This window comes from Bipolaris victoriae (assembly GCF_000527765.1).
Source record: "Bipolaris victoriae FI3 unplaced genomic scaffold scaffold_62, whole genome shotgun sequence".
In the NCBI taxonomy this organism is placed as follows: Eukaryota; Fungi; Ascomycota; class Dothideomycetes; order Pleosporales; family Pleosporaceae; genus Bipolaris; species Bipolaris victoriae.
Window position 1 is genome coordinate 92,972 of NW_014575330.1, and position 13,875 is coordinate 106,846.

General features: G+C 53.5%; 6 protein-coding genes across 6 annotated transcripts; 3 read left to right on the forward strand and 3 right to left on the reverse strand.

Annotated features, from left to right (window-relative positions):
* Window positions 1–2: 2 nt before the first annotated feature.
* On the forward strand, window positions 3–1,826 carry COCVIDRAFT_28098 (hypothetical protein; the record flags this gene model as incomplete). The annotated part of the gene is made up of 1 exon (XM_014699438.1): window positions 3–1,826. One exon carries the CDS (start codon window positions 3–5, stop codon window positions 1,824–1,826), a length of 1,824 nt encoding a protein of 607 aa, XP_014554924.1.
* Window positions 1,827–2,241: 415 nt separating this feature from the next.
* Window positions 2,242–5,817, forward strand: COCVIDRAFT_103753 (hypothetical protein; the record flags this gene model as incomplete). The annotated part of the gene is made up of 3 exons (XM_014699439.1): window positions 2,242–3,543; window positions 3,593–4,443; window positions 4,491–5,817. The coding sequence occupies 3 exons, from the start codon at window positions 2,242–2,244 to the stop codon at window positions 5,815–5,817; spliced, it is 3,480 nt and encodes a 1,159-aa protein (XP_014554925.1).
* A 626-nt stretch (window positions 5,818–6,443) lies between these two features.
* COCVIDRAFT_103788 (hypothetical protein) lies at window positions 6,444–8,346 on the forward strand (the record flags this gene model as incomplete). The annotated part of the gene is made up of 2 exons (XM_014699440.1): window positions 6,444–6,929; window positions 7,150–8,346. 2 exons carry the CDS (start codon window positions 6,444–6,446, stop codon window positions 8,344–8,346), a joined length of 1,683 nt encoding a protein of 560 aa, XP_014554926.1.
* Window positions 8,347–9,551: 1,205 nt separating this feature from the next.
* COCVIDRAFT_28101 (hypothetical protein) lies at window positions 9,552–9,968 on the reverse strand (the record flags this gene model as incomplete). The annotated part of the gene is made up of 1 exon (XM_014699441.1): window positions 9,552–9,968. The coding sequence occupies one exon, from the start codon at window positions 9,966–9,968 to the stop codon at window positions 9,552–9,554; it is 417 nt and encodes a 138-aa protein (XP_014554927.1).
* A 1,149-nt stretch (window positions 9,969–11,117) lies between these two features.
* Window positions 11,118–11,348, reverse strand: COCVIDRAFT_103680 (hypothetical protein; the record flags this gene model as incomplete). The annotated part of the gene is made up of 1 exon (XM_014699442.1): window positions 11,118–11,348. One exon carries the CDS (start codon window positions 11,346–11,348, stop codon window positions 11,118–11,120), a length of 231 nt encoding a protein of 76 aa, XP_014554928.1.
* Window positions 11,349–11,808: 460 nt separating this feature from the next.
* COCVIDRAFT_39265 (hypothetical protein) lies at window positions 11,809–13,569 on the reverse strand (the record flags this gene model as incomplete). The annotated part of the gene is made up of 1 exon (XM_014699443.1): window positions 11,809–13,569. The coding sequence occupies one exon, from the start codon at window positions 13,567–13,569 to the stop codon at window positions 11,809–11,811; it is 1,761 nt and encodes a 586-aa protein (XP_014554929.1).
* Between the last annotated feature and the right edge of the window lie 306 nt (window positions 13,570–13,875).

The following is a 13,875-nucleotide window of genomic DNA, read 5'->3' on the forward strand; positions in this document are numbered from 1 at the left end:
TAATGGCAGCCTCGACACAAAGTACTCTAGAGGATATTGAACGCCGCCGAGTGCAGCTTCAACAGACTGTTGACCAGCTCCGCAAGTCCTTGAATCACTGGACCACCTGGGAGGCAGAGTATGAGGCGCTCAAAGAAGAAATCGAGGCTGCCGGTGACCCCTCGCCCTCACAAATACGTGAGATGGCACGCGAACTGGAGCTCGAGTTGCTCAATGAAAAAGAGCTCGATGAGCTGCTCCGCAAGAAATCGTCAACCGAAAGCACTGGTAACGAAGTTGTTAACAAGATCTCTAGACGCATTGACTATGTGCGAACCAACAGTGCTACAATCGAGAAGAACCTTGATGCCGCCGAGAAGAAGCTTGCTGGTGTCGATGTCCTGTTAGAGCCTGGGATGGACAATGAAGAAGGCGAACCAATGATGGACATTGAAGAAGAGCTAGACGAAGAAGGTAACGAGATATCGAGCTCAGTCAACCAGACGGGAAAGGCTGCTGCTGAGCTTGTGGATGTGTTGCGCAAGGCTGGGATTCAGAAGGCTGAACTGGAGAAGAAGAATGCGGCGCAAGCAAAGGAACAACCACCGAAACCTTCGTCCACTTCTCCGCCAGTTTCAGATCCTGCGAAGGAATCCACGCCTACTGTTTCGTCGGAACCGGCACCTGTCGAAAACCGCACTGCAACGGACCAGTCTCCTCCAAAGAAAGCTGTGTCCTTCGCTGAGAAGGTCGACGTCGAGCCACAGGTGAAGCCGGTATCGAAACCTCAAGTTAGTCAAGACCTTGCGTCGGTGCAATTTCCAGAGGGTGTCAGAGCAGTCGAGCTCGAGGACGACGAAGACCTTTCGTCGGCCGTTATACCCGAAGACGAGTCTCCAGAAGATGCCGAGCTTAGAAGGCAGATGCTGCAGTATGGCATGTCAGAAGTTGGACGAGTCGTTGCAGAGCTGAACCTCGATGAGCCTACTGCATCATTTTCTGATGACGAATCAGACTACGATGAATACGACTACGACACCGAGGATGAAGAAGAGGAAGACGAATACGGTCGGAGCACAAGGCCCGTCATCACTGAGGAATATCGAAAGCAGATGATGGAGCTTGAAAAGAAGCTGGGTGCTCGCATGCTCGAAAATATTGGACCGCGGCCGGACGATCGCCCATTAGACGAGCACATTGGCGACATTCGCACCATGCGTATACAGAAAGACGAGCAGTTTGATAAGGCCTTGGATACATCAAAGTCCGCTGCGCAGTCAACAGACGATGGTGGCGACGAACAGTCAAAGAAGAAGGGCGTGCGATTCGCGAATGAAGTCGACGTATCTGAAGCTCCGAAGCCAGTGCCAGAAGTAAAACGAACAACACAGCCGGCGGCCAAACCAGTGTCAACAATTGCAGACACCATCGTAGAGAGATCTGCACCTGCTCCACCGTCTGAAGTAGAACCTCCCAAGCCGGGCAAGATCTCGAAGTTCAAGAGTGCCCGTGCTTCAGCAAACACTCCACAAGTACTGCCTACGCCTCCTGTCCCAGAAGCGCCGCCTGTACCGACTGGGCCTGCTGGTCAGACACTAGCTTCAACAATCACTGAGCACGTCCCCTTACCGTCAGAGCCTCAAGCGCCTGATGAATTTGACCAGGTTCTTTTGAATCGCGAAATCCAAGCCCAGTATCACAAGGCGCGGAATCGATTTATCCAGCGACAGGGTGGATTCAAGGCGACAGAAGAGGACGAGGAGAACCCAATCATGGAAGAGCGAAATGGAAAGCCGAAGAAGGTAAGTAGATTTATGGCGGCAAGACTGAAGGCCGAGGGTATGTAAGTCTCTATACATTACCAGCACCGGCTTGTCGTCCACTCTTTCTTTTATATGCGTGACACAACAAACGGAACAATTCATGTCCGTGAGAGATGCCATTACCATGCGTCAAGACTCACATTACATTGTTTCCAAGATCGAGCTGGAGCCACTAGACGCGTTTGGCTACTTGTGCCTGTGCGCGGTTCATTTTTCTCCATACATATATATTGTTGTCAACAATCTGTGTTGGCACGAATGAATACAATACCATTTTTGGAAATCCTATGGGAAGCCCTCATTGATTAGTGATGTGGCGTTGTCTTTTTGCATAGTATGCCAGGCCAGCCCAGTGGAGAAACGACGTCAGGCGGGGCAGGCATGGTGGGGGTCCTCTGTGCCTGACATCGTAATTTTTCTACGCCTCCCAAGTGATAGTATGACTTCGGACTCCAGCTTCTCCACGCCCTCCGATTCGCTGCTTCCTGCCCTTGATCTGCCTTCGCCTTTTTCAGACGCCTCCAAAAATCCTGCCCACCTTGCCTTTGCCCCGATAGCGCTGGCGCAGTACCACAACATTGCCCAAGAGCTGGCCTCCAACAACCTCTACCGCATCCTACGCGCTCCAGGCCCTATCCGTGTATGGGTGTACCGCTGCCTACTCGCCCAACACCAGCTGTGGCATGACTGGAATCAGCACGCGATATCGCCAGCAATTACTGTGAAGAATTCGACAGGCAACATGGTCGACGGCAGCGTCAACGGTACCGAGAGCGTGGGCGAGTCTGAGCGCCCGGAGAGCTCAAATGGCAGACCAGCAAGGCCATACCTTACCCGTCTTCGCCTCGCACTCGCCCCCTATACCGTTCACTTTCACAATCCCGGCTATATCAGAGACGATACGCTGCGCATGTTGGAGCGCGACATTGTGAAGAAAACACTGGAGGAGTCGCGCAAGAGCTTGGAGTTGCGCGAAGAACTCGGCCTCTCGTGGGAGTTTTGGGACGAGCTTGCAGGCGTACTCAAGGCCGCTGTTCCCTCGCTCGAACGTCGCTGCTTTGCTGCGCCAGATCCTGCAGCTCCAGAATATGAGGGGCTGTCGGGTCCCCTCATAGCTAGTTACTCACCGAGCCTGCTGAGAGATCTGGAACGGCTGAACCAGCTTGTGTGCATTGCGCGCAACGTGTTGGTCCATGGAGAGCGGGTACAGAATCTCAGTGCAGATAGGCTGTTCGACAAGGACATATTCGCTCTCATAAATGTCTGTGTGCGTGTCACGGCGAGGGGCTACGACGGCGAAGCGGGAACTCAAGACGAGGACAAATGGCAGGGCGTCATCAATGCATATAAGAAGCTATTGATCACTTGCCTACAATTCCTGAACAATCTCATCGCCAAGAATGAGCAGCGCAAACTCATGCTCTGGATTGAACTCTTTGATAGCCACCTGGACAATGAGCTCCCCAACTTCGCCGATATGAAATACAAAATGGATGAGTTTCCGCAACAGGATCAAGAACCACCTCCAGAAGAACAGCCTTTGCCAAGTCACGCAGCGCGGAGCTTGGACACGTTTAAGATACCTCAACAACCCGCTTCGTCCCCTTTCCTACTCTACATTGGTGAGACTGGAAATGACGTCAAGAAGGCTCTCACACAGCACGGAGTCAAGGCTGGTGCAAATGAGATTGCCGCTGAGTGCAGAAGACGATGGCAAACCATGAGCGAAGAAGAAAAGAACGTAAGTGGAGACTAGTCTCTCTTTCCGAAGTCCCTATTGACCTCTCTAGAAATGGAACATGCTCTATGCAGACGTTGTTGCCAGATACCGGGACCAAATCACTCAGTCCAGCACATACCGCAAGGTTGTCGATCAGCATGCCAAGAATGAGGAGAGCGTGCAAGCGCTGGCAAAAAGCATCAACCAGCTCCAGGTTGAGGTTGACCGAATGCGCTCATCCATTACCGTGTTACCAGGGGACGAGTCCGGCCAAGACCAACCATCGTCAGCCCAGGATGGGGAGAAGCAGTCCCCGAAACCAGCAGCGGATGACTCGTTACTAGATCCCAGCATCAAACGGTCTCCCCCGGCAGGTGAGATCGATTTCCGTGTGACATACCCGCCATCCTTTGGAGCCGAGATTCTTCAGAATGGCAAAGAAGACTTGCTCAAGCGTCTGGAGCCAGACCCCGACCGACCATCAGGGCTAATCAGTGACGTAGCCTCTCCAACTTCCCCTCCACCAGAGGACGACGATGATAATGACGATGACTACGACGACATTCCTGGAGATGAAGGCCGAGGTCTACTCACAGATGTTCCCTTGATTCTGGGACCCACTGAGATCGAAGTTCTACCCATGATCATCATGGCTGGCATCGTTGAGCCACAAGAGGGACAGCCTGGATATCACTCGGATCCGACTGTCTTCAGTAGCGTGAGGAGCATGCATGGTGTTCGGTGCCATCTTCTCCTTGCCCAAGACAACGGAAGAAATCTACTGCGCGAGCTGTTGATCTTTGTTGCTGCCTGGGACCTGAGGGAGGAAGAGCTCTACTTCAAGTTCATGGTGAAAATCATGGAAGCCATCCTTGCGAACCAGCTTCTACCATTTGCCTATCATGCTTTCAGAGAATCTGAGTAAGTCCACTGGGTGACTTGGTAGAATTCAACTGACAATGTACCAGATCCAAGGATATTATATCGCCAGCTCAGGCCGTCATAATGAAACTTCTCACCAACATCTTCCGCGCGAGGCAAGCTCGTACCCAGCCCGCCAAAGGCCATCTCAAAGCGAACCATCCACAAGTCGATCAGGGCGACGTTCACATGGTCAATTTCCTGCTCACTGAGTTCCGGCGGCATATCATTCCACAGACTTGCGCACTCATTTTTCTCCAGGGACAAATTCGGGCTGGACATGCACAACCTGAGGACTTTCCCCTCAATCTCTGGGATATGGAGCGCATGTACGAGGGCGTCTACCAATACTTGGAGTTCTTCGCTATCCTGACTGAACACGAAACATGGAAGAGGATGCTAAGTAACTGGGAGATTTCTCACGAGCTAGTTACGTTGCTCAAAGAGCTCGATGCAGCGATTCCTAAGGGTCAGTTGTCACCACCACCTCTGAGGAATGTTCAACATGCCCAACCCACAACTGCACCAGCAGAGGGAGATGCTTCACAGCAGCAGCAGCAACAACAGTCATCACAACCCCAACCGGTTGCTGTAGAGCGACCATATGACACTACAGCAGGAGCTGCAGAGGCCTATGCTCCTCCACCAACATCACCATCACCTAGGCCGTACATGGATGAAGCCGCCGATGAGCCCTCAGACTTTGAATGGCGCAACCTTAAGAAGCTTGCCGTACTTGTGCTGAGCTCCCTGGTGTGGAAGAACAAACAAGTACAAGACCAGATCCGTCCTCTGGGTGGTATTGAGGCAGTCTTGAATTGCTGTTCCTATGACGAGCACAACCCATATATCCGCGAGCATGCCATCATGTGTCTGCGGTTCCTTATGGAAGGCAACAAAGAAAACCAAGACTGCATTCATGCGCTTGAGAGATATAGTCAAGATGCAATCAACAAAGCCAAGACCTCGACGAACTCATCATCTTCTTCAAGCACTCCTGCAGCGGCAAGCGAGAGCAACAACAGATCACCCGTCAATGTCCGCGTGCCTGACGAAGTGCTCGATCAACAAGGGTACGAAACCTACATGGACAAACAAGGGCAGGTCATGTTGCGAAAACGACAGCCTCAGCCTCAGCCCCAGCAGCCACTGACATCTCGCTCAGATACAGGAAGCAAGGGTAAAGGAAAAGTCGATGCTGCTACGCTAGGTAGCATGAGGGATCCAAAAGCACTTGAGGATCTGGTACAGCAAGTCATGCGTGATCTGCCCCGTGTGCAAGGCCTCAGGGGTGGGGAAGAGAGAGCGGTGGAGGTCGAGGAGGCATTGAAGAAGCTAGACAAAGGATTTGACGGTGGGAGCTCGCAAGGTTGAATGTCAAACTCTGCATCTACCGAGTTGAGCAAGCACCAAAAACAGCTCTATCGGATTGGCTGCGCTGACGTCAAAGGCTGCCTTTGTGTAAGACTCCAAGCACAAAGGCCCGTCTTCGAAGATGACATTCTTCGTAACGAGCGCTCACAACGGGGCGTATTTCTGGGGCAATATTCGAATATTTTCGAGTCGGAGATTGGCTGCAAGAGTCAGCGGTGAGGTCTATGCCTCGGAGTTGGGTATGGTTCGCATACGAGGGATCGGCAGCAGCAAGCCCGGTTTCGGGGACATTATTACCCGAAGCAGCGTTGACGGTCGCGATACCTTCCATGGCTTGCTCCACATTTTCCAACGTCCGTCATGTCGGCTCGTAGAAAAAGTACCGGCCCTGTCTACCGTTGACGATAACGAATCGCTAGTCACGCAATTTCGCACCCCACAATTTTTATCGAAAGCACCGTATCGAGCAGGTCCCAAGGCCTGTGCCACTGTATCTCTTGGCAACTGGGCCAAGACAGGTGGAGAAGAGGGTAATACTGCGTATACTTACCAAGCGGATACTGGCAAGGCCCGACTTCGGAGTCTGTATGTAGAACATGCCCTGTTTTTAACCTGAATAGAACATAATGTATTTCCAACTGCAACGTCTTCTTGTTGTCGACGAAGCTGCTCGCTCTGAGCTGCTTTCACAACTTTACGTCAGCGTCATGACTCGTCTTACCATGGCTCAAAAGACTCTCACCACCCTCGTATGGCTGAGTAGTGTCGCCTCGACACAGGCCGCGCCCCAAGTCACGCTTCCCGGCTACGGGAGCTTTGTCGGTACGACTATCTCGCAGACACTGACCAAGAAGCCGCTGCCAAAGCCCGTGGATGCCTGGCTCGGGATCGATTATGTCTCGCAGCCTGTAGGAGAAGCACGGTTCGCGCCCGTTGGACCCCCGGAATTGTTTGAGGGCGTGAAGAATGCAACTCAATATGGATTTTCGTGCCATCAGGATCCGCGGGATATCACGTACGAGGTTAACGAGGCATGTTTGAACATGAATGTGTTTCGTCCGCAGAATGTATCGGCGCATGAGAAATTGCCTGTACTCGTCTGGATTCATGGAGTGAGTTGCGGTTTGCTATGTTGATATGACCGTGCTTTTCTGACAAAATCAGGGTGGGTTTGTAGCTGGTAGCTCAAGAAGTTTCGACGGACCATCTTTCGTATCTAATTCCCGCGAGCCATTAATCGTCGTCAACTTCAACTACAGAGTAAGATAGTACCATATCCAAAAAAAAAAAAGAGATATGCGTTTGATATACTAAAAAAAATTCGCGAATCAGGTAAACTCCTTCGGCTTCCTCCCCTCGCCCGTCTTCGAGCGCCTAGGCCTGCTGAACCTAGGCCTCCGAGACCAGCAATCCCTCCTGGAATTTGTACAAAAATACATTGCACAGTTCGGCGGCGACGCATCCCGCGTTACGCTGGGCGGCCGTTCCGCAGGCGCCCACTCAACCGCCATCCACCTCTTCCACAACTACAACTCTTCAGACGGCGCCTCCCCGCTCTTCTCCCAGGCCATCCTGCAATCCGGCAGCGTAACCGCGCGGTCCTTCCCCAACGCCTCGTACCCACTCTACCAACAGCAGTTTAGCCAGTACCTCAGCCTCGCGGGCTGCGCCTCCGCCGCAAATAGCTCCGACACCGCCATCCTCGCCTGCCTACGCGCCGCCCCCATTTCCGCCCTGGAAAACGCAAGTACCCAGCTCTGGCGCGCCTCCGAATACAGCATCACGTGGCCCTTCCAACCCACCCGCGGCGGCTTTTTACTCGAAAAAGCGGGGTCGCAGGCGGGTAAGGAGGGACTGTTCTACCGTATTCCCACCATCACTACCAATGTACTTGACGAAGCGAAATATTACTCCCCAGGAGATATATCTACAAACGCGGAGTTCCTGGCCTACCTACACACGCTCATCCCGGGCCTCACTCCCGCCGATCTTCAGGATATCGAGAAGTTGTATCCGGATCCAGCGCTGGATCCGGTGAATGGGCCGTACGCGTTCAGTCCGAATTCTACACAGTATAATCGTCTTTCGGCTGCGCTGACAGATTACATGTACGTCTGTCCTGGTCAGGAAACCGCCGTTCGCATGGCTTCCAAAGGTGCACACGTGTTCAAAGCCGTGTGGGCAGTTAACAACACTTTTCCTGCGTGGAAGGGTGTGCCGCATACAGCCGATACCAAATATACCTGGGCGGAACCGGCGGGGGCAGGTGGAGTCCAGTATCCAGAGGTGGGGAAACAGGTGCTACATGCGTTTTTTTCGGATTTCGTGGCGTTGGGCGGGAGCCCGAGTGTGGGGGTAAGGCAGGGTGTGCCGGTTTGGCCGAGGTATGAAGAGAAGGGTGATGGGGTGCCCGGGTTGCAGTTGAGGATTGAAGCGTTTGGGAATAGTCGGGTTGAGGGGGATGGGGTGAGGAGGGTGCAGTGTGAGTGGTGGAGGGATGAGGGGAGGGCGGTGAGGCTGGAGAAGTGAGGATGGGAAAGAGAAAAGAAAACGACATTACGATATCAAAGTCTGCACGAGAAAACGGATGATGGGAGATGGTGGACAACATGATAAAAGTTCACAACAAGTCAATGGTATATTTTCTCTCTCTCTCTCTCTCTCTCTCTCTCTCCCTACTTTTCAAATCCTTCAAGATCTCTCTCCCAATGTCCAAATAGCAAAATCAACTCAATTCAATTCAATCGACAAAAAAGGTGTGGGGGGTATATATCTCCAAACTCCGACTCCTCCGCGAAAAGAGTTTCTCCTTCACCCCTTTTTCCTTTCCACCTTCCGTAAACATGGAGAAGAGCGGGAAAACCCCACGCAAGCGTGGGACTCCACACTTCGATATTTACGTACAGATGGAAAGTAAAAAAAAGGGGGGGAAGGAAAAGGGGGGTATAAGGTCGTGCGAAAAAGCAAGCTAAACAAAAAATGAGCGAGGGGTATCACCACCTGACATTCGTAAGGGTGCAAAAAAAAGAAGAACATAAGGTATAAAAAACAAGTGGTGAACCAACGGGGGATGGTTTGAAAAAAGGAACGTAAGTTATGGGCAACTTGTAAAAGAAGTCCCCAAAGCAAAACAATATTACAAAAGGACAGCCCGCCAAAAGGTTTTGTGAACCTCGACACACAACTTATTTCCATCATCAAATCGTCTCAGACAAATAACGAAAAAAAATGAGGTGGGGCGTTGATTACAAGAACAGAATAGCAGGGTTGGGGCGAGAAAATACTGATTTGAAATAAACATCCCAAAAAAGGTTTTTGGAATAGAAGTATGTCAAATCAGAAAAGGGGGGGTGCGTGTGCGCGCATTGCATGAACAAGGTGTCAAGTTTTGACAGGTCGGGTAAAACAAAACAAAACAAAAAAGGATACGTCAGAATGGTTGAGCAAAAAACCTAGTTTTGCTCAAACCAAACAAGAGAATGTAAAGAAAACAAAAAGAGGTCGCAACGTGGGGCGAGCAAAGAATGCAAAGAAGAGCGTAACAAGGGACATGGTCGTGAAATAAAAAGAGGGCATGAAAAACAAAGATTTGAGCGAGCCTAGGCCAGAGGGAAGCTTCCGGGTATATGGTGAGGTGAATCAAAGACGAGCACCAGTCGATGATGCAAGAAGCAGCGAGGCGTTTGGGTAGTTGGATTGGGGTTGATTTTTGCTCATAAGCAAAAAGAGTCAACTCAGAGGGCGAGGTAGCCAAGACCAGCAGCGACAATGGCAAGGTAGGTGTTTGCGGTCAGAGAAGAAGCGGCGCCAGGGAAGGCGGCAGGGGCGGAAGCGCTGGGGAGGGTAGCAGTAGACGCCGAGGGGGCAGCATTAGACGCCGAGGGAGCAGCAGTGGGCGCGATGCTGGTAGCGTTGCCAGCGTCGAAGGAGCTGAAAGAGGGCGCAACGGTGGGGTGGCTAGCGATGATGGTTGAGGTCTGGTTGACGGGTGCGCCGGTGGGAGAAGAGCTGGCAGTGACGGTGTTGACGCGGGTGATGGTCGAGGTGATGTAGACGGTGGCATCGTAACTGATGGTGTCGGAAGAGGTAGTAGCAACGGCTGTTGCGACCAGGGCGCAGAGCGCAAGAGGGATTTGCTGGAAGGAGCGCATGGTGGTGGTGGTGGTGATGATGATTTGCGTGTGTTTGGTTTGTTTGCGACGAGAAGTGAATGCGACTATAGCGCGAGCGCAAATGAGCGTTGATAGAGAGAGTAGATAGTAGTAGTGAGTGAGTGTATACAACAAAAGTGTACAGTGCGTAAGCAACGGTGAGAGCTAGCTAAAGAATGTAGTCAGCCGATGGGGCAGAAGCAAATTTAAAAGCGAGAGAGGGCAGAGAGCGAGTGAGTAAGTAGAAAGGGTCCAGGCAGAGTGGGACGTTTGAGGGGAGGAAGACGATGCGGGTGGGTCGCCGGGGAGGAAGCTCCTGCCTTGGCTGGCCGCAATTTCCCTGTTCCTGGGGCAATTTCGGCTCTTGCAAAGGCGCTAACGCAGGTCGCGCTTGCCATTTGCTCCCACTAAACGGCAGGCTCGGGTGTACCTGACCAGCGCATTGGCGTGCATCCTAACCATGACTACATCAAATCCTTCACCAACATCCGCCTCTTCCATCATCGCTGCAACGGCCCTGGATGCGCGCACAAACACCACAACCCCAGACGGCCCTTGTCGCCAGGCATGCCCTGACCCCCTCGTCCCCATATTGTCTCAACACCCAAGGCGCGTGGTTTCATGGCCGTTTGGCCAGGGAAACCTAGTCTAACCCCAATCGTTCCATCGTCACCCAGCCTGACAAGAAAAGCGCGCCGCACAGACACCCCAGGCGTGACTTGTCGACGCGGAGCCGGTAGGTACACCGCATCCAGCACACTACTACCACTACTACTACTACTACCTTTGTTCGCCCGTCGCCCTCGTGGCACGCTATCAGCCCTCGCCGGAACGGACCCCATTTATTGTGGCGATGCCAACTCTTGCTGTGCTGTCATCCACCGTCAGCCTGAGACTCTTGTCGACTGATGTGAGAGGGTAAAAGAATTTTCTGCAAAGACTTTGACCCGCCGCCTGCCCCAACACCATCGACGACTGTCCACTGACAGCCGTCGCATCAATGACTCTTCTGCTCAACAGCTGCAGGAGCCGCAGTAGCACGCTGCGGCCGGCTTCCAGCACGGTTGCTCCTCCATGGTGCGCATGATCGTGACAACTTGGCACACACACTGCCAAAAGCCAACAAGTCGAAAAAAAATAAAATTACCATTACACCTCACCCAAGCGACGCCCCTCGGATTGGCTGCTTACCACCCACCCCCTGCCATTAGTACCTTTGCTCTTAATTCGTCTCTTCAGCCTCGCATATGAACTATCGGCCGTCCATTGCAAATCCAGTTCGTGCCCCTTTGCCGCTAACCGTAGAGCAAATGGGCCAAGCCCTTGCTTTCTCTCTCGCGCGCGCGCGACAAATATCCCTCTCTCTGCCCCCGTTGCCATTGCCTCTTGAACACGCGCGCAAAATGACCGCAAATCTTCGCGTAATATCATCTTGCAACCCACAAACTCCCCACCCCCCACCCTCAGGGCTCAAACTCTGATTTGTGTAGGGCGCCTCTTCATTCGTAGTCTGTCACCGCCCAGTGGTTAGCCTTGGACTTGGAAACTCGACCTCTGAATCAATCAAGTCCTAGAGCGGCCGTCATCCCCCCGCCCCTAGCCAAAAACAATATCACACACCATCCTGCTTTCAGTCGCCAAACAAACATCCCAAGCAAGAAACCCTCCCTCATTTATTAAAAAACCCCCTTCAAAACACAACGGCTCAGCTCAGGGAAATGTGGGCGCACGCACCTGTCCAAACAATACTCTTCCCTGCAACCTTCTCACGATAGTTGCAAAAACACTTTGCCTTGCCCGACTCGGCAAAGCATGCCTGATCGGCGGCGCAAGCCCATCCTCAGTCCGCTTCAACCACTTCGGCGCTTTCCCACAGTCGCCGACACATTTCCTCGGCTTCGTTTCGACTGCGCGCTTGCTCGCTCTCGAAGCTTTGCCGCCCTTCAAACTCGCCTTCTGTTCGACTACTCCTCGCTTTCTCGAAGCTGACTCGCGATCTCCGCGATCCCGCTCCATCCGTTTCAGCAACCCCGTCATTGAAACTCGTGCTCAGACTGTTTGCTCCCGTTCCGTTTCCATTCGCCTTTTGCTGCTGCTGCTGCTTGGATGCCCGCATCTTGACTGCCATGCCCGGCATTTGCGAGATGCGCGCAACCGCGTCCGCTATCGGGTTGCGGTATCTTCGCACTACACTGTATTCAACCGCAACGTGGTTAAACTGCTGCAGCAGCCGTGGGTCCAACCGTCCCTCGCCATTTGCATTATACTGTATGCTCGACTGAAGGTACGTCGGCCCGCCCGTCCGTGGAAGAGTCACGGGAACCAGCTTCTGTGGCTCCACGTTGGATGATGCTCGTTGCAACATGAGCTTCTGTTGAGTCCGTGACGGCGGCAGGTTGGTAGGTGTCGTCGTGCCTGACCGCTGCGGCGTCTTCGACGGCGTGTCTGTACCGCCACTAAAGTTTGGCATTGACTTGTTCCTTTTCATCTTGTCCAGTCCGCCTCCCTCGTCCTCGTCCTTGGCACCGCGCCCGGCCATGTACTCGCCCTCGTGTGGTGTTCCTGCTGAACCATCACCGTCCATGAACCGTGATACTAGGTCGCGCCCGGATGTGTCCACCAGCGTCGACCCCACAGATCCAGCCGTGTGGCTAAGGAGATTGTGCCGGTCCGACGACGACACTACCGTGGCCGCGACTGACGTTGTTTTGGGAGGGACATGATGCGAGGCACTACGCTGGAGTAGACGTGAAGTAATCATGTCAGCATCCGGAGGCCTCGAGTGCTGGTACGAGCTCCCTCCGTTGATTTGTGTGCTGCTGCGTGTGCGGTCGACAACTGGCTGAGCTGCTTGCGTTGGCTGTTCCCGGATCGCGCTTATTTGCTGTGATGGCTCCCCCCTGTTTCTCTCCATGTTGATCTCAGCCGCCCGGTGTTGTGCGTCGAGTATGACCGAGTTGGAGCGCGTGTTGGATCGAGTCGTTGTTGGTGACTGAGACGCACTCTCTTCCGTCCATCCGGCCTCGTCGCCATCCTCGTCCTCGTTGGCGAGGTCGAAATGCACTCCTGCACCTGGCTCGGGCGATGATTGGCGAGATCGGTTGGGTGTCGCGAGTGCGCGCCTCGACACAGCATGATCGCCCTTGGACTTGAGCCCGTGTTTGCCGTGCCCTTGTCGCGGCGGCAAATGACCGCTCGAGTGGTTTCTACGTAGGTTGGCCTGCACCTGTGCCTGGTTTGCTCTCACAATAGCACCAGATGATGCATGGCGCTTGAAGCCCGGCCGCGAGTGAGGGCTGCTGGGCGCAGAGACAGAATTACCCGACTGCGAACGACGATGGTGTCGGCCGCCGTGTTCAGCCCCTTGCTGCGCCTGCTGTGCCTGCTTCTCGGCCTTGCTGAGCTTGTTGAGGTTCTTGCCAAACGATGTATTCCTCTGTACGCGCTGGCCAACAACATGGTGCCGCTGGGCTTTGTGGTGCGTAGGCCGTTGGTGGCCCCCCTCGGACGGCGACTGCGAAATGTGCGACTGCGACGACGACTGTCTGGTCATTGGCGTTGGCCTCTTGGACCGCGAATGAGATTCGTCGTCCGAAGCCATGCTCACGTCTGACTGTACGGCTGCGTCCTGTCTTTCAAGTGGAGTCGCGGCTGCGGTTGGGTCGTCGGTGGTGCATATACTGCTGTAATGGTGCGTCGCTGTCTCTGCGCGTGGCAGCAACAAAGTGGAGCAGCCAGCGGAGAGGTTCGTCGTGCTGGCGGCCGAGATGATCTAGCGGGCGGCCATGGACATTCAATTGCGTGCGAGGGAGCGTTGGGACGTCGTACAGCGTGCCACGTCGGATCCAATAACAATGAATGGAGATGGTGGAGTGCATTGCTGTCCGGTCAAATAAGCAGGCGGTCA